General features: G+C 33.8%; 1 protein-coding gene across 1 annotated transcript in view; it reads right to left on the reverse strand.

The window, feature by feature from the left end:
* Positions 1–16562, reverse strand: part of LOC129748282 (protein phosphatase PHLPP-like protein) — a 55289-nt gene extending 38727 nt beyond the window's left edge. The window contains 4 exon segments of the mRNA XM_055742823.1: positions 4539–4831; positions 4906–5197; positions 15378–15928; positions 15931–16562. Of these exon segments, the coding sequence (XP_055598798.1) occupies positions 4539–4831; positions 4906–5197; positions 15378–15928; positions 15931–15961 (1167 nt within the window). The 5' untranslated portion in view covers positions 15962–16562.
* Positions 16563–20278: the final 3716 nt, after the last annotated feature.

A 20278-nucleotide genomic window follows, 5' to 3' on the forward strand; every position in this document is an offset into this window, starting at 1 on the left:
AGAGTTCTTTGCACTTCGGAAAGATGTGAATTTTGTGACATTGTGTAATTCATAAAAAAAACCCTTTGAATGTTCAGTATTAGAAGAACAAAAAACACAAAATAAAATTGAAGCTAAAAATTGTTTCTTGAAGAATATTTATAATTCGCAGGAAATTTGTGATGACCATTTTTTTTTATTAAAAGTGATTAATAATAAAATTGAAGTGAAAGTTTTTTTTTTTTTGCTAATTCTGATGACTATCGTAAGTATTAAAAGCCTGTCACATTTCTACCAATTTGTTGATATGTAAAATAAGTATTTGATGAGTGAGTTTTATTAGCTTCAAATCCTGAATTTGGTTGGTTACACTTCTTAATAAAAACCCATTCTAAATACAACCCATGTTTTGTGTCAAGATTTGAGTTTCAATACAGATGGTATATTGAATTACAAACTGAAATATACAATTAAAAATAAGTATCAATTTGGAAACGTCTTAAAATGAAATGTTTTAGGCCTTGAGTGATTTAGAATTAAATTCCGCCGGAGGCGAGAAAATTTTCTAACATGTACGGTCAAATCCTTTCTTGAACTGCAAAAAATTTACTTGGAAAAAATCTCCATGGGGAGGGTTAAACCCCTAAAACCCCCCCCCCCCCCCCCCCGGTCGCACGGCCTTGATTAAAGACAAACTTCATTGCAAGCTTTTTCAAATTTCCTGGATGATTTTATACGCATACATTTTTTTCTTCCATACAAATTTCTATACAAAAATGTACACGTTTATTGATTACAAGCGACTGGAAAAAAAACTTGAATTGTGTTTAAATATGACATGTTTTTTTGCTAAATAAGCGGATATTTACTAGAGATGTACCGAATAGTGGTATTCGGCCAACGGCCGAATACCGGATATTGACTTTTTCAACTATTCGGCCAAACGAATATTCGGTCGAATATTCTGTCGAGTTTTTAATGAATATACAAAAGCTATTATTTCAATGCCCTTCTATTACTTCTATCTTAATGTCCCTCATGTTAATGAGTTGATGATTTTCATTCGGATGATAAAACCAGATGATTTATTACATACAAGATCTTTTCCAAGTAGGGGTCTCTCTTACTAGAATGGTCGGGGGTCGCGTGAAAAACCTTGAATTTTTTTAAACAGGCAAAACTTTGATTAGAATTTGAGCAAAATATCTTCAAAATAGTTAAATTGATGTTTAATAGAACAACGATCTTTAACCTTAAGCATAACATACTTTCTACCGTACGGTCGGGCAATTCAAGGCGATTTTAAGCAAAAATTTGTAAAAAAAAAGAGCAAATCTGAACAAAATCTTGGCGTGAAACAGACAAAAAAGAAAGGAAAGTGAAATTTCATTTTTTTTTTTTTTTTGAACCGCAGCAGCAGCAATCGTATCTAGGGATTAATCAAAAATTTATGTTCATTTTAAATTTTTTCAATATCTAAAAATTTTCAAAAAAAGGTAGTTTTTAAATCGTTTTTAATATTCGGCCGACCGAATATTCGGTACATCTCTAATATTTACATTTAACCAGTATTTTTTGGTTATTTCTGTGCTCTAATTAACTATTTTCCGCTCGGAATTTTCATATTTTATGCACTCCATGTTGATTTTGATAATTCAACCTTTATTCTAAGACACTTCATATTTCCATAAATATGTTTTTTCTATCTTCAAATCTTAAAACTGAAGTTTTAAGAATATTAAACTAGTTGACTCGTTGTATGTATAAAAGTCGGGCAACTTGCAAAATCTGAAAAGCGTGAAAGTCCATTTAACCGCTTTGGTTTATTTATAGGGACTATTTTTTATCTGATTTAATTTGAATTTTTTTATCCCGACCATAAACTCACATTTTATGCAAAGAATCTAAAAGTTGTTCTGAAAAAAACCCTGTTTTTCAAATATCGAGACGACAAATCATAAAAAATTGTATTTTGTGTCAACAGCGAACCCCTTGATTTTGATAACAATATTTTCAAAATATTATACAGCAGGAAAACCTCGAACCTTAATCCCAAAAAATGGAAGTCGAAGGTTAGAAGACCCGAAGTATAACTTATTTTATGTGCAATTTTTTTCTCAGACATTTAAACCTGCCGTGGGATTAGGTAGACCGGAGACATCTGAGTGAAGCTTTATTTGGCCCTGATTATCCAGAAAAATTAACAGTTATAACTTTGTGAAATCTAATTTGATTAAAACAGTTTTTTAGCCGAAAAATTGTTTGAAACATTTTAATGTGTTGTGATTGTTTCTTGAAGATTGATGGAATGCTACAGAGGTTACAAATAATCCCACTTTCATGAAAAAGATATTTTAATTAATTAACTTTTTGAAAAGATAAATTCTTTGGTTGTGATTTTTTTTGTTTCGATTATAGTCGTTTACCATCTTTATGGCATTCGCGACTTTTTTGGTTGTGATTGAATCCTTTAAATTTATTTTCATGATGTAAAAATCTATCGACATCCTTAAGCAATTATTTTATAAAATCATATCTATGACAAAAGTCAATAATGAAAATTATTCAGGGAATGGTTATGATTATTATGTAGTTATCAAATGGTTTGCGCAATGAAAAGATGAGCCAATAATAAATAGGGGTGATTGGAGAAAGGGAAAAATGGAGTGAAATTAAAAACTGTTCTTTTGATATTGAGTCATTGCGCTCAAAGCTAAATCCGCGGTGACAAAATTTGAGGGGATTAAGGCGAATTTTCTCATTGTGCGTTGGACGGTTTATATGGAACCTCCCCTCCAAAGAGACCGTCTCAAAATTGAATTGCATTTGAAATAAAAGTTCTCATAATAAGCATCCGTAACAAATATCAGCAGAAAGGTTTTTAAAATGTGCAACCATTGGAAAAAAATCGGACAACATTAGGTAAGACATACAATTTGCCTGTGCAACTATTGGGCACAGACAAGCTTTTTTAAATGATTTTATAGATTTTTATGTCACTTTTTTCGAACCCTCGAATTTTTGTATCTTGTTCAACAATGCTGTATGAGTACAATCGAAAAAAATCAAGTGAATTCGATTGAAATTACTAAAATACAGCAGCATAAAAACCAAAGTCATGTGCTTAGCTGTGCAACGATTGGCAAATTACCCTACTTATTTTGGCATCATAAACCTCAACCATCAACCTCTTGTATCAGTCAATGCAAGATTTGTGTAGTCACCCCATGCTATGCTATTTATTGCAAATTTTGATTGTAAAACGCTTCCGGGTGACCTGGATTACACTGTTAAAGATGGCCAAAGTATTGACAAAATGGAGACATAAATTTTGACCAAAAAATTATTCGCAAAATACTGAAACAAGTGGTCAAAATCAAATGGTACATTATAAAATTCGAGCAAAAATTTAGTGAAAGCAGTGCCGAATAAAGAACACTGACCAACTTAAAAATATGTGATTTTTTATAATTTAAAGCATAAAATGATAATTTCAAATACCCACATAGTCGAGAAAAGAATTCGGAACTTTAAAACCAAGCAATTTTATATCTATGAACTAAGAATTTAGCTTATTGATAAGAAAAGTAAAAATCCATGACAAAATAAAGCGAAGTAAGGCACACTTATCCTACCATAAGTAAAACACGAGTTTTAAGAAAATGTGAAGCAACTAAGTGCTGTTTAAAGTTAGTGTTTGTTGTGATACGGTTCTGTGATCACAACCGCAAATTTCGTGCTCCACAAGCGCCATTGGCATTGAATTCGGCAGTTGTGACCCGACCCGAAATCTGCCTATACGGTTTTTGACCGAATGACACAATGAAAGATACCTACCTACTGTGTGCTTCATTTCCAGCTTCGTTGCGCACCATATGGTAATGAACTTTTGCGTAAAAAGATTATGCTACCATAGGTATTTACCGCTAAGCTGAGGCTCATAATAATGTGGCAATTTAACCTCTGTAACGTTTCTCAATTGAAGATCCTACCAAATGTGAACTTGTTATATTATGATAAGTATGGCTACATCTATCAACAAAATCTTTCGCAAACATGAGAATAGGGACCGGAGATGACCATTTCCAATGGAATCATTAAAACATAATTTACGCCATCGTTGTTGCTGAAGCGGTCAATTTCTTCACGCTACGGAAGGCATTGTCGAATGGCGTGCAGCGAGCAATACCTTACGGATGATGGTCTGGACAAGTGCAATATCAACCCGGCGAAATCTGCCAGACTCATCTCGGATGAAATATAGCTTTACCTACAAACTTGGCTGTTTAAAACGGCAGAATTTTCCAAACCATACCTCGCAAATAGAGCTTTGAATCTACATAAAATCGCCCCTTCCACGGTTCAGTGATTCCGGTAAGAAATTCGTTCGCCATAGTTTTTATTTGTATTAGGTATTTGGACCCGATTGGTCGTGCTCTAACTCGATGGAAATCGTCCAACAATTGCGCCACCAAGCAGCACCGTACCGGTTAAGCAAATTACCCGCCAGGGTTTCTCTATTTACGTTGACTGCCTAATTGTTGCCCCATCATTCTTACCTCGGAAAGCCAATCGCTCCACTGATCCCGTTCCCAAGATTCCTCAAAGCCCAGGAAAAGTACGGTTTCGTTATTCTGATTGGCGGAATGGTCACCGCCGGAATTAGCTTGCTGAAGCTGTTGGTTTAAGTTGCTGCCGGCACCCTCGACGAATCGATTTAGACTTTCTTTTGTCCCATTGAGCTCCGCTGACTTTGGCACAATTTTGATGATCAGTCGATTGTAACCGGGTGGATGCTCGTAAATTTCTGCCCCGGCCAGTTCGTACACTTCCGGTGACATACCGGAGCTTGCTGTGAAGAAGAAAATAAACAAAACAGACAAAACAATTGGAGATCGTGGTCCCACCAATTTTCCAACATCCTACCTGGAAACACAACCAATCGGGTTCCAACGATAGCCAAATAGCGTTTGCGCCACTGGGGAAACACCAGACCTTTGAGCACTTCAACCGTTCCCGATCGCAGAACGCCCTTGCACATTGGGATCTCGGCCGGTCCGATGTAGAACCGGATCAGATGTTTCAGCTCCGGGTCGATTCCCAGTCGTGCGCGGCGGGATTCGTCCAAATAGCCCAGAGATTTGAGGAATTCCTCCTGCACCAGCAATGGGTACTCGTTCTCCTCCAGTCGGCGCGCTTTGGAACCGCCGATTTGAATCTGTGGAAGTAAGAAATAAAAGTGAAGGTAAATACTTACTGGATAAAATGAAATTTTATTTCAGAAAAAGTGAAGTTCTAATCCAATCAAAGTCAATTCTATTTCATAGCTTATAGATTAATTTAGACAGCATTTCAGACCAAATTTTAACATAATTTAGAAACAAACGCTTTAAAAAGAGAACCGCAACTGGAATTTTGAATTTTAGTTCAAAGATTATTTAATAATATTTTCTTAAAATTGATCTCTAGATTTGTTTTTCAAGATCTGAAACTTTCACTCTGTTTGTGTAATGGTATGAAATCGGACGACTTTTTATAATGCAAATTACTATATGTTTATTTATTTAAGCAAACAGTGCAAATTTAATTCATATGGATAAGCTGTTACCCAATGGATCTAGAAAAATAATGGTTTTTAAAAGAGCTAAAACTATGTTCAAATTTTGTTATTCGACTGAATCACAGTAATTTCCTCATTTTTTGTGCTGAGGGTCCTTTTAAAACCTATCCAGATTTAAACTAATAAGCAGATAAGCCGATTTTCGAAAATTGAATTGATCGAAAAAAAATCTGTTCATGCTCCGACGGTGGTATGAATGTTTTCTAAAAATTTTCATGTAAAGATCACACAAAACCTTAAAATGATGATTTTTGCGCCGAAAAGAGTAACAGTTTTCAAAGTTTCTTTTGCTTCTATTTTCTAATTTTAATCTCAAATTCAATTCAGATACCCAAGTTAGGGCAGGTGCAAACGGATTTTGCCATAGTTGAACTTCTATATAAATCTATGAAAAATATGTAAATCTTTAAAACAAAACAATTTTCGTTTGTTGCATAACTTAATCTGTTCTCAACAAACTCTTGTTGAATGTAAAATATGCAAATGTTGACAAAAATATATTTCTAAGTTAAAATTTGTCCCGTTTACTGAGGCAAGTGAAAACACAATGCTTTTTATGAACTTATTCATAGATGTGTAACATAGTGTAAAGCAGTCTTCCGAAAATCAATCAAAACAAACACTCAGGATGCGTTTCCTGTTGGAAACATTCAGATTGTATAATGGGATAGCGCCTCTCGCAACTGCTTCGCCTGGCTGGTATGCAATCTCGATCAGCGCTCCTATCAGCTATGCAAACCGAGTCGCATCATTCAGAATCATCGGTTTAGCAAACATCGCATATCGGAGAAGAGTGAGATACAAACTGATCCATTCTGAATGTAGCTCACTCAGTATCTGCCTGAATTATATGAAATTCAAAATTATTTTTTGCAGGACGAGAAAAATCAAACAGTTGTGCGGGACACCATAAATTCTCAGTAGTTTTAACGTGACGGACGACAGTTTAATAAAAGAACTTGTAAAATTTGAAAAACATGGCGAAAGTGAACATCTTTCCCTCACAAACACAACTTCAATTTGATTTTGATCATACTGATGTTAAAAAACGTTATAACAACAAATAAATTTATTAATTTGCTATATATCAAATCAAACAAAATACGCTAATGATCGGCTTCATGTATCACTCACTCACTGCCTGATCCATTCACTCCTGATCGAAGACCAACAAGATTCGCCATATGCATTGCGCATTGGTGAGATTCCAATTTGATGATGGTGCTGCACTGTTTTGACAGCAAGCATCGTACGAGGTGATCTGTATTTAGCGATGAATTGAACGATCGATGATCGGGTAGGTCCAGTAGCAATCAATAACGAAACCCGACCGTTCTACGTTCAGGTGCGAAGTGCAATCAGAAACATTCATTGAAAATGAGTGATATTCGGAACACTGGTGTAAAGGCTTTGAAATGAATATATGACGTGTTCCTGTTGTTTTATCAAATTTCATTGATATATCTCCAGTTTTTTTTGCAGTATAAGGTAGGGTTGAAATCCGTTCCGCAAAAGCGGGACATGTCCCGCTTTTTTGTTGAATGTCCCGCCTTCCCGGTTTTCCTCAAAATGTCCCGCTTTTTTTCTTGAAAAACTTTTGAAAAGTTCACTGACTTCCACATAAAAAAATTTGTTGAAGTATGAGTAAACAAAGCACGTTTGTGTTGGAATTGAGTTAAACATCATTTATTTCCTTCGTCAAATCCTTATACAATAACTTAATTCTATAGCGATTATTATCTTGTCGCTTAAAACTAACTGATTCCCGAACTTAGAATCAGTTCTTATTTCCTATCGGATTCTGAGATATCCTCTCAGAATAAACTGCCAACAACTGCTGGGTTACTCTGAACCACATGCTGTGTTGGCTAAGAGCAAGTCCAATGGTGTTGGGAAAAAGTGGTAGGAATTTTGACAGCTGTAGCACAGATGGGAATTTTTCTATCGTGAAATATAGACCAAAAATGTTGGCCGTTCACCGGTGTGATAGAATACGAAGGTATAAAATCGAAAGCAACCAGCGATGCCAAGTGAATTTGCTTTTCAGTAATTTTATTGACTTTTTTATTTTGAATTCACCGTTTGAAAATTGAAAACAAATTCATTTTACTTGATCATTAACTTGAAATAGTACCTAGTGTCAATATGAAAATTTTATTATTTATATGTATGAACAAGTATTGTTTAAGTTATAATGCATTCCAATATTAAACTGTATTCTGCAGGATTAGGAGTTTTGAGTTGGAGTGCATTTGATTACACGAGTTGATAAAGTTTTTGAACTCTTCCTAAATCATTTTCAAAGTGATAATTAAGCAAGTGACGTATAAAAAGTATAGGTAATTCAAACACAAGCTGAATTTTACTCCCGATTCGACGCCTACGTTTGATCTGATTGACACTTGTCGAATTAACAGCGAGGGTTCCGTTTTCTAAATATGATGGATCCATTAAAGGCGGCGTTCCGAACTTGTTATCGGACATTCCGTCGAAATATCTTTTTCAAATAAAAAAACGAAACAATTTCCTACTCCCGAAAACCGCTCAAACAAAACAAACAAGCAGAATTTATTTATTCACCCAGCTATCTGGCATCTCTGCACCTCAAAATGTATTTGATTGGCAAGGGCATGAATAAAATTGGCTGTAAGTTTGAAAGAGTTGAATAACTTCATTGCAATTCGTATCAATTCAAGTGATAAAAGATTTAAAAAAAAAGAAAATATCACTTTATGTTTAAATCCTGAAATTGCTCAATTTCCTTTATTTTCCCCTCAACTGAGGTTTTGAGCATAAGTTAGATGGCAGCACCGAAACGTTTCATGCACGAATACTGTATTGCAACGCCGACTCTATCACTCGGTTCGGTGTTGCAAAACATCGTGTTTTTCTATCACCCTCCGCCAAAAAGTGTTATACGATACAAATTTTGCAGCGCGAAACTGTTCGAATATCAGATTTTCCCAACACCGGTGGACGGCAAATGTGTTGTGATGTGATGTAAACCTTCGAAATTTCCAACTCCATCTCAACCAGTGAACTTGCTCTAAGTTGATCGTGTATGTTGACAACATTTGTATTGTTGTCATCATCATCGATGATCATTGGTTGTCAAATGCTGTACACTCTAATTCTCATTGACTCAGATTTGAAGGAAAACTATTCAAAATGCGCCAAAACTGGGAAAACTCAAATTTTGATTAGAACGGCAAAACTCAGAAATGAATTGTAGGGGCTTTCGCGAATTCTGAGTTGTTTTCAATCAGGCATTTTAAATGGGCGTTTGAACAGTCTGAGCCAAAACAACTCAGAGTTTTATAAATTTTTGACACTGTTCCGAAAGGGATAATATTTTTTTGAAGAAAAAAAGTTAAATTAAGAATGAATTATAACAAATTAAAAAACATAAAAAACTTTTATTTAACGTTGCATTATTTTTCGCCGGAGTCGTCGAGATGCAACCAGCATTTTTTCTGTTGGTTTATCGTTCCCCTCCTGCAAGTAGAGGAATTTACCTATGGAAAAGGATTAGGAAAAGTAGACACTGTCCAACTTTATCTCGGCTTGGCTGTTGCTGAAATGAAAAAAAATTGGTTGAAACTACGTACTTATTGAAAAAATTTTTTTTGGTAATTTATTTACTTACTTGAATTAGGGAGTGGTTTTGCTGGAGCCGCTGGAGCAGCTGGTGCTTCAGTCATCGGTTTTTCTGTTATTGTCTACTTTTTTCTTTTCCTCGAATCCTGGGAGGCGTTCATTTTTGCGTGCTGTCTTTTCGATTTTGGGTATTTTGGCAGCTGCGACTTCGTCACCCTTGGTGCCGATTTCCTCTCGTTTTATCGCAAAACTTTTCTTCATTCTCATCGCCCAGTTGAGATAAGATTTCGACGGTTATTGTTCCCCGGCAGGAAAAGACCTCATGTTTAGCCGGTACTTCCGCCTATTCCAGTGGCGAAAAGCTGTCCCACACCCAGTTAAAACCAACCTAGAGAGGATTAAAATATTCAAATATAAATAAATAAAAACAAGTTTTTAAAATTTTACCCGTCTCCGTCCGATCAACAACTTTTGTTTTCAAACGCTCTGAGTTGTTTTCATCTATTTTACCCGAGAAAGTGTGCGTCTTCGCTAAGTCCCAGGATTTGAAACTCGCTAGATGAAAACAACTCAAAATTTTGAAGGTTTCTCACTCAGTTGTTTTCCTCTTCATATATGATGCGACTCCTGAACCAAAACAAATCAGTCTCTGAATAATTTGAAATTACCGTGTAGAGTTGTTTTTGACATTTCTTACGCACACTTGCTGAGCGTGTACAGATGAGACGGGACAATTAACCTCAAAAACTCTCGGTACAAAAAACGGGCACACATGGTTGTTTTTGAGGTTGATTGTCCCAAAACTGATAAGTGTTGGTGAAACAACCAACATAATATCACGAACACTACCAGCGGCAAATAGGACTATTGTTCTCAGTATGCGAATTAACTGACCAAAGGAAGACGAAACCAAAACAAAACAATGTGGTTTTGGTTCTTCCCCCAGAAGCAGTAGGCAGCAATCCGGAATCTAATCGTCCCAGGCCAGAAGGACGAATTTATTAAGGGGATCCGAAAAACCGTGAGTATCAACAAAATTAAACTTTAGCGTCAATTTAAATTCATTGATACAACAAGGAAAATCTGTTAAATACGTCCTTTTTCTGAAAAAAAGCAGAATTTTTCATAGTTTATATAAGACAATACTGAATAACTCTAAAATTACAGTAATATTATGATTCACTTGGATCACGTTCAACCAATGTAATGAAAATTTTAACTTTAATGCTTGCTTCCAAATGATTTCAGTAGGGAACAGCATTTTTGGTGCTAATGATTCTGGCGTCTGCACTGAACAAAATCCGGCTATAAGGTTTATTGGGAATTTTAGTGCTTTCGCACTAAAGGAAAATCCAATACTTTTTATCAGTAGATAAATGATTTATTTTATAAGAATTTTCAATGAATGTTATAGAGAGCGAAATTATTACGATTTATTAATTAACCTAGTGTAATGAATGGTTCCATCGTTGCAATGAAATATGCCTGTAATTTAATTTCTGTTTCCCATCTTATTTATAAATAACCAAATGTATCTCGTTAAAACATTTATTGAAACACATCAAGATATTAAAAAATCTTCCAAAAATAAAGTTACACTGCACTGCACTTCAAACACTTTTCGTGGATTATGGTATGTGGTTGAATGCCTGATGCATGTTGATCCTAGCTGGCGCATAAATCCTGTTTCCGCTGGTCGGGTGCTGCAGTTCTGGAGGATTGATGTTCTTCCTGAAAAAAAAAATCAGAATTTAGTTTCAAACGAATTATGTTTTTTTGGAAAAATATGAATTACCTTGCATGGCGAAGAATGGAACCGTGAGCGTACTAGCTGAAGTCCGGATCTGTATTTCTCCGCTGCAGGCCGTCATTTTAAGTCCCGTGTTTTATCTGTTAGGATAGATATCAAAATATTAACATCAAGTCGTTCAGCCGTTCCACTTTTCTAACTTACGTTTATAAATATTTTGCTTTTATCACAGCGATGGTTTTTCAGTTTTCTTCGCTGCCACTCAACTGGTAAAATCTTCCGGCTAAAAAATTACTGGCTCAACACAAACGATCGTTCTTCTTGATTTATGTTCCCCAAACAGAACTGAAACGGACACGCCAACATGTATACTTACTTTAGAATGATAGAATGTATAGGAATTTTATATATGTTTTCCTAGGTAGAACAAGCTTCTGAAATTCATTGGATTTTTCCATATTTTGTAATGGAATTATCGTTAGCTTCTATAACACACTGAATGATAAGATCTATTAGATTGACCCTATAAATGTTATAGCCCAATTTGGTTTAATAATTATTGGATTGCCCTATGCATTTCACCAAGTGAGTGAAGCAGATACAATTTATTGTATTTTGCTATATCTTTTAAAGGATAATTTAGTGGCTAAAATTTGACTGTGAATAGTGAGATTTATTGGAATGACCTTATAAATTTAATCGCCCAATTTGGTTCAGTGTGGATGATTTTGGTGTCTTTTAGTTATATGGCGTGTGGGAATTTTGAAATTTACCAATTTTGGGTATTCTATATTCAAAGATACATCGCTTTAAAAATATTAAATTCTACAATTTTTGGAAATTTAAAACGATAACATTTCACACAATGCTGAAAAAGAGCATATTTGATATTCAAGATTTAAACTTACTTGGGAACTTTGTTGAAAACTGCAAAATGATTGGACTTATTGTTTAAGAAATATCTAAGATTCAATTTGGGTAAACATTTCCTGAAAATGTTGTCAAAACTCCATTTTTTGAAGAATTGATAGAAATAAACTAATTGCATATCTTAGTAAAATTGCCTTTAATCATGCACAACCTTTTTAGACTCAATTGTCCAAAATATACAATGATGGAAGTTTTCTCGAGTTTTCGAATTTTTAAAACAAATTTGAAATGTATTGGTTATTACTTAAATATTTTTACGTTGTATCAAATTCGCCGTTCACATATAGGACTTGAAATTTTCTCTCTCTAACAACGTATTAATTCGCGTGCATTGCAAAAAAACGTATAAAAAGAAGCCGTGTTAGAAAAACACAGCAAAATAAATGGGTGTAAAAAAAACCTTAGTGTACTTACTAGGAATAACTTTGGCTGATGGTATACGTATAAGTTTGGCTATACAATTAAGCTTCTTTTTTAAGAATTTTTTAAAAGGTCCCGCTTTTTTCGGAAGTGTCCTGCTTTTTTCGGCAGTGTCCCGCTTTTTTCTGAAAGTATCTGGCAAGCCTAGTATAAGGTAGGCTTGCCAGATACTTTGAGAAAAAAGCGGGACATTTCACCAAAAAAAGCGGGACACAACCGAAAAAAGCGGGACATTTAAGAAACTCTTAAAAAAGCGTAATGTGTAGTCTTATAAGTTATTCGTATACTATTAGAAAAAGTTGTTCATAGAAAGTACACTAGGGTCTATTTTTAACACGGATTGATTTTGCTCAGTTTTTCTCACAAGATTTCTATTTACACGGTTTTTTGCCAGATGCATCGTTATTTTCCACGGTTAACACGTTATGTGAGAGAAAATATTTCGAGTCGTACATGTAAATGGCGGATTTGATACCGCATATAAAACCTTGACTTTGTGTAACCTTTGTGTAATTTGTATAAACATTAGTTTGTTTGGTAATTTGTTTAAAAATTTGAAAACTCAAGAAAACTTCCAACTTAAAATACTGGACAATTGAGTTGAAAAGGTGACTGGTGTATAATATAAGGCAATTCAATTAAGATTCCGGAGAAATAATTAATCTCTATAATTCAATAACCTATTATTATTTAGAAGCAACTTAAACAATATTTTCTTCAAACATTGATTGAACGTGCTCCAAGAACACTTAACTGAATCAGAATCTTACTATAATTCTAAGATGGAGTTATTCAGTACTGTCATATATAAGTTATGAAAAATGTTGCTTATATTGAGAAAAGAAGAATTTTAAAGAATTTCTCGACGACCTCACCGAAAGCTCCAAGGCAGCATGGAAATCAACACAGTAGATCCTGGGTCGATGGAAATTACCACAGTAAATCATTTCGTGGTTGCTGTTTTTTCCAGTGTTAATCAGTTAACTTTGGAAAAAAATTCCAAGTAAAAAAGCGGGACATTTTGAGGAAAAAGCGGGACAGCGGGACATTCAACAAAAAAGCGGGACATTCTACAAAAAGCGGGACATTCAACAAAAAAGCGGGACATGTCCCGCTTTTGCGGGACGGATGGAACCCTAGTATAAGGTAATGTTTGATTCTCCACTTTTACTGAATGTTGTTTTAGGCAAAAGACCTTCATTAGCAAAGACATTTAATAATTTTGAATATCCACTTCCAAATTTAACACACGGGATACCCTTTTCCGACCTTTCTCACACAATGCTGAAGCATTTTGGAGAGAAAATTCTTTAAAGTTAGATGTTTCATGGCTTAAATTCGCGTTTTAACTTGTTCCACCATGTGAAATGACAGGAGTTAATATTATTTTCAACACTTTCAGGTCATATTGAAAATTTATAAAAAAAAATCTGCTGCCACTCACTGGGATATCAATCAAAACAAAACTTTTCAACATAAAAGCGGATCAAAAGTCTCTTCTGTGTATTTAGTTATAATAAAAAAACAAAAACACACTTTTCATGTTAAGTATACGTAATAGAATTGTGTGTAAACAAACCGTACAGTGTTTTTCAGTGATTTTTTTTTTTTAAGTTGAAATCATTTAGTCAGATTGTTTATTGGGCCCAACAATTTAAAGATGAAGAAATAAATTATAGATGTTATGTAAATGTTGAACGTTTGCACTTGCTCTAGTTTACCTTCTTAGCAGAAAATTTTTCAAGAAAATGTATAGATATTTATTATGGAAACTGGTTTATTTTTTTGTTAACTTTCACTATTGCAAGCAAAAAATCAAAACATTCTGTTCATTCGGCCTTTAAATACATAACCTATATAATTTATTTAAAAGGACAGCATCTTGTTCAGTTCATGTGTCTGTTCATTTACATCGGATTGTATTATTGACACTTTAATTATATGATTCAAAACTAACCTTAGGCGCATTGAATTATACAATTGTTTGTACGTCTTCCTACTTCCTACTTACATTATTCCATATCCATCAGTCGAATATTTTATTTATCAAGCTTAAAAAAGTGAAAAAATTGTTTACATAGCTAGGGGAGTAAACAAAGTTTTGAAATTCTCTTTGCCTGATATTTACAAACTGTGAAATCAAAACTAATATGGCAAAAAATAGGCAACGGATCATTTTTCTTTGAATTTTGCCAGTTTTTTGCTTAGGTCAGGGCACCCTGAGTTAAGGATCAAGTCTCCTTTAGTAAAGAAGCTAGTCTCCTTTAGATTAAAAAAAATATCACAATTTTTTTAGTATCACGAAAATGCTTCTATTTCATATGGGAGTTCATGTGTCGTTCTAACTTTTGGAGTATATAAATTTGAAACAACATGCTGTCAGAAAATGCTAAAGACGACGAGTTGCTAAATTTTCTTATAAAAAAGATATGATGAAAATTAGAAAAGGGATCAAGTATCCCCATTCTTCCCTACTGAATTGGCATTAAAAGGTCATTTTTTTTTATAGTTTACATTTTTATCCACAACCCCCTCCCCCCCCCCCCCCCCCCATCATCTTGCATTTTTATCCTGCTTTCGGAATTTATGAAACGTACCTACTCATAAAGGTACGATTTGGTTGCAGTGATGAAGATAATATAACGATTCATAGAAATTACCGTGAAAGCTGGATTTGTTCAATTTTGAAAATTTAAGTGAACTAACTGAATTTATTTTGGTCAATAAAAGATTAAAGGTCCCATCTCAAAACTAATTAAAAAGAATTGATTTATTTTGAACCGAACAATTCTTCAATGGACTTTCAATTTCTGACGTTAACTCAATACCCATGTTGTAATGCAATATCGAATAAAATAAAACCGCAACCATATCAACCTCACCTATTACTCCATTACGAGGGATCAATTTCATTGAAGAGTAAGTGCGTAAACGGGTTCTTATCGTCAGCCCAGCCCCATTCAACTCACCTACTGTAAGCAAGCCATCGAGATCGTTGCCCTTAATCAAATTACTAACCCACCCCTTTGCCCCAACCGGAGAATGTAGCACGAAGGCTCGACTCAATAAAGCTCAACTTACCCACAGGGTGTAATCCATCGGCAGGTCCATATCTTTCACAACGTCCAGGGTAGTTGCGGTCGTAATTACGTGAACCATCCGACTCGGATCCTCACAGCTCACCGCACTTCGATCCGGACCGCAGTAGATTCTCAGCCAGCCACTCGTATTCCACAACAGTGACATTTTCGATAGCGTCAAATTAACTGGTTTGTGATTGCCGGAGCCCCCGATCGGGATCGATCCGGATGTTATGGGACCAGTGATGTTTTTACCTCCAGCACCACCGGAAGCCAACCGGATGGCTTGACTGCTGGTGCTGTTGGTAAATTTTTTCGTCACATCTCCCCCCTCTGACGCCCGATTATTATTGTTGCTATCGTTTGTAATCTGCGAGTCTCCAGATGAGTTATCGCAGTTGATCTCCGCACTTACCAAGATACGACAGGGCGGGATTTTCTGCTGCTGTTGCGTATGAGACAGTTTAGCATTTCGTCGCTGTTTGATGGAACGAAGCGTTCCATTAGTGTGAACTTGTTGCTTGAGCTTGTTGTTGTTGCCCACAAGTATAATTGACGGGCTGCGTTGAAAGTGACAACCTCCATCGTTTTTCACTTGTCCACTTTGCAGTTTCACTATCAATCAACGATCTTCAGGAAATCTCAAATTAAATAACCCTTTCCTCGATGCTCTTTCATAACGATATAACTTGTATCGCGTTGCATCAATCACATCACTGCTATTGAACCTTCGCTGATATTCAACTCCAGAAAATCGAACGCACACAATGTGACATCAATTATTCACAAGCTACGAACCCCCAATTTTTCGCACAACCCAATCCGATTCTCTCGAGCCATTAAAATTCTGTCACTGGCCCCGTTCAGAAAACATAACAAAACCGCCTGCTGATTGAATCAACAACACCCTGCTATTCAAATTATTCCAAACACACCACACACTTCAGAAGAGAACGGTACATCACCTAATTCCATCAATCTCCTGGGTCCACACTAGAACATAAACAAAACTGTATCGTTTGTGGAAAAAGGTCGTCGCGACCGCGTGATCGGAACAAAACTCGAAAACAACGCCCGCGGAAAACTCTCGAAATGCCGGCGGTGTGGTCTGGACCGCGTCTGGTCAACGACTACGGACCATGATGGATTGGCACGGCTTGGGGCGGATGAAAGCCTCAACCAACTGATTCACTCGTCGTTGGACACTGACTGGACATTGCTGCTGGCTGAGGGCTTTGCGCTAAGCTGAGCGACGGTTGAGTGGTCACTTGCAGTGTGTGGCGTTTGTTCAAGATTGGAACACACTTGCTCAACTTACCCAACTGAGCCAGTGGTGGACGGGGCAAGGAGGGTCCCTAAGTGACGTCGCCACTATTTACGGCGGAATTTCAAGGTCGGTGAACAAAATTTGAAAATAATAACAAGCTGTCAACAATTTCGAAATCGTGGAACGAAAAATTCTTTACTGATAATCTTGGATAGTAATTTCTAATTCACAATTATAAATCAAAATGTAACTTTACATGTAAACCACATTGGAACTCACATGCCCGAACACTGTTTTTCGAACCTTGTTAACTACCGTTAAGTACGATGATGGATTGATTGATTTTTTTGCTAAATGTAATCGAAATAAGGGCCAGAGAAGATTGCTGGGGATAGTCTAAGAAAGAGGTCAGTAACCTTATATGTTTTTTCAGCTTCTCGTAGAAACACTTTTTATCAAAATCGTGATTTCGATACCGATTTCGACATTGAATTTTTTTGCCAAAAAATTGCCCAGACAAAGTCTAAAGAACAACATTAAGTGTTGCTACTACACTCGGAAAAAGTCAGGGAACTGAGATGAACGGAGAATCATCGTTAATGATCAGACAAATTTTGCAGCCAATGATTGAATTTGTGGTAATTTGTTGCAGTTTGTTAGAGAAAATTAGAAGGTTTAAGTTAAAATGAGAGAAACCGGTGCTCAAAGAAAGTGAAAATGTGCTAATTGATGCAAATTGTTGCAATTTGTTAAGCAGTTGTGGAATTTTGATCATTACCATTTCAAATGCAAATAATTCTCTCTCCACTGCAATCCCTTGGAAAAAGTTATTGAAGGACTTCGTACCCACAGCCGAAATCATCCCTGAGTCATAAGTAGCGGGAACAATAAGTTCTCGTCTTCAGGAGCTGACAAAAATGACAAAAATGACAAAAATGACAAAAATGACAAAAATGACAAAAATGACAAAAATGACAAAAATGACAAAAATGACAAAAATGACAAAAATGACAAAAATGACAAAAATGACAAAAATGACAAAAATGACAAAAATGACAAAAATGACAAAAATGACAAAAATGACAAAAATGACAAAAATGACAAAAATGACAAAAATGACAAAAATGACAAAAATGACAAAAATGACAAAAATGACAAAAATGACAAAAATGACAAAAATGACAAAAATGACAAAAATGACAAAAATGACAAAAATGACAAAAATGACAAAAATGACAAAAATGACAAAAATGACAAAAATGACAAAAATGACAAAAATGACAAAAATGACAAAAATGACAAAAATGACAAAAATGACAAAAATGACAAAAATGACAAAAATGACAAAAATGACAAAAATGACAAAAATGACAAAAATGACAAAAATGACAAAAATGACAAAAATGACAAAAATGACAAAAATGACAAAAATGACAAAAATGACAAAAATGACAAAAATGACAAAAATGACAAAAATGACAAAAATGACAAAAATGACAAAAATGACAAAAATGACAAAAATGACAAAAATGACAAAAATGACAAAAATGACAAAAATGACAAAAATGACAAAAATGACAAAAATGACAAAAATGACAAAAATGACAAAAATGACAAAAATGACAAAAATGACAAAAATGACAAAAATGACAAAAATGACAAAAATGACAAAAATGACAAAAATGACAAAAATGACAAAAATGACAAAAATGACAAAAATGACAAAACTGACAAAACTGACAAAAATGACAAAAATGACAAAAATGACAAAAATGACAAAAATGACAAAAATGACAAAAATGACAAAAATGACAAAAATGACAAAAATGACAAAAATGACAAAAATGACAAAAATGACAAAAATGACAAAAATGACAAAAATGACAAAAATGACAAAAATGACATAAATAACAAAAATGACAAAAATGACAAAAATGACAAAAATGACAAAAATGACAAAAATGACAAAAATGACAAAAATGACAAAAATGACAAAAATGACAAAAATGACAAAAATGACAAAAATGACAAAAATGACAAAAATGACAAAAATGACAAAAATGACAAAAATGACAAAAATGACAAAAATGACAAAAATGACAAAAATGACAAAAATGACAAAAATGACAAAAATGACAAAAATGACAAAAATGACAAAAATGACAAAAATGACAAAAATGACAAAAATGACAAAAATGACAAAAATGACAAAAATGACAAAAATGACAAAAATGACAAAAATGACAAAAATGACAAAAATGACAAAAATGACAAAAATGACAAAAATGACAAAAATGACAAAAATGACAAAAATGACAAAAATGACAAAAATGACAAAAATGACAAAAATAACAAAAATAACAAAAATGACAAAAATGACAAAAATGACAAAAATGACAAAAATGACAAAAATGACAAAAATGACAAAAATGACAAAAATGACAAAAATGACAAAAATGACAAAAATGACAAAAATGACAAAAATGACAAAAATGACAAAAATGACAAAAATGACAAAAATGACAAAAATGACAAAAATGACAAAAATGACAAAAATGACAAAAATGACAAAAATAACAAAAATTACAAAAATGACAAAAATGACAAAAATGACAAAAATGACAAAAATGACAAAAATGACAAAAATGACAAAAATGACAAAAATGACAAAAATGACAAAAATGACAAAAATGACAAAAATGACAAAAATGACAAAAATGACAAAAATGACAAAAATGACAAAAATGACAAAAATGACAAAAATGACAAAAATGACAAAAATGACAAAAATGACAAAAATGACAAAAATGACAAAAATGACAAAAATGACAAAAATGACAAAAATGACAAAAATGACAAAAATGACAAAAATGACAAAAATGACAAAAATGACAAAAATGACAAAAATGACAAAAATGACAAAAATGACAAAAATGACAAAAATGACAAAAATGACAAAAATGACAAAAATGACAAAAATGACAAAAATGACAAAAATGACAAAAATGACAAAAATGACAAAAATGACAAAAATAACAAAAATGACAAAAATGACAAAAATGACAAAAATGACAAAAATGACAAAAATGACAAAAATGACAAAAATGACAAAAATGACAAAAATGACAAAAATGACAAAAATGACAAAAATGACAAAAATGACAAAAATGACAAAAATGACAAAAATGACAAAAATGACAAAAATGACAAAAATGACAAAAATGACAAAAATGACAAAAATGACAAAAATGACAAAAATGACAAAAATGACAAAAATGACAAAAATGACAAAAATGACAAAAATGACAAAAATGACAAAAATGACAAAAATGACAAAAATGACAAAAATGACAAAAATAACAAAAATAACAAAAATGACAAAAATGACAAAAATGACAAAAATGACAAAAATGACAAAAATGACAAAAATGACAAAAATGACAAAAATGACAAAAATGACAAAAATGACAAAAATGACAAAAATGACAAAAATGACAAAAATGACAAAAATGACAAAAATGACAAAAATGACAAAAATGACAAAAATGACAAAAATGACAAAAATGACAAAAATGACAAAAATGACAAAAATGACAAAAATTACAAAAATGACAAAAATGACAAAAATGACAAAA

This window comes from Uranotaenia lowii, chromosome 2 (assembly GCF_029784155.1).
Source record: "Uranotaenia lowii strain MFRU-FL chromosome 2, ASM2978415v1, whole genome shotgun sequence".
Classification (NCBI taxonomy): domain Eukaryota; kingdom Metazoa; phylum Arthropoda; class Insecta; order Diptera; family Culicidae; genus Uranotaenia; species Uranotaenia lowii.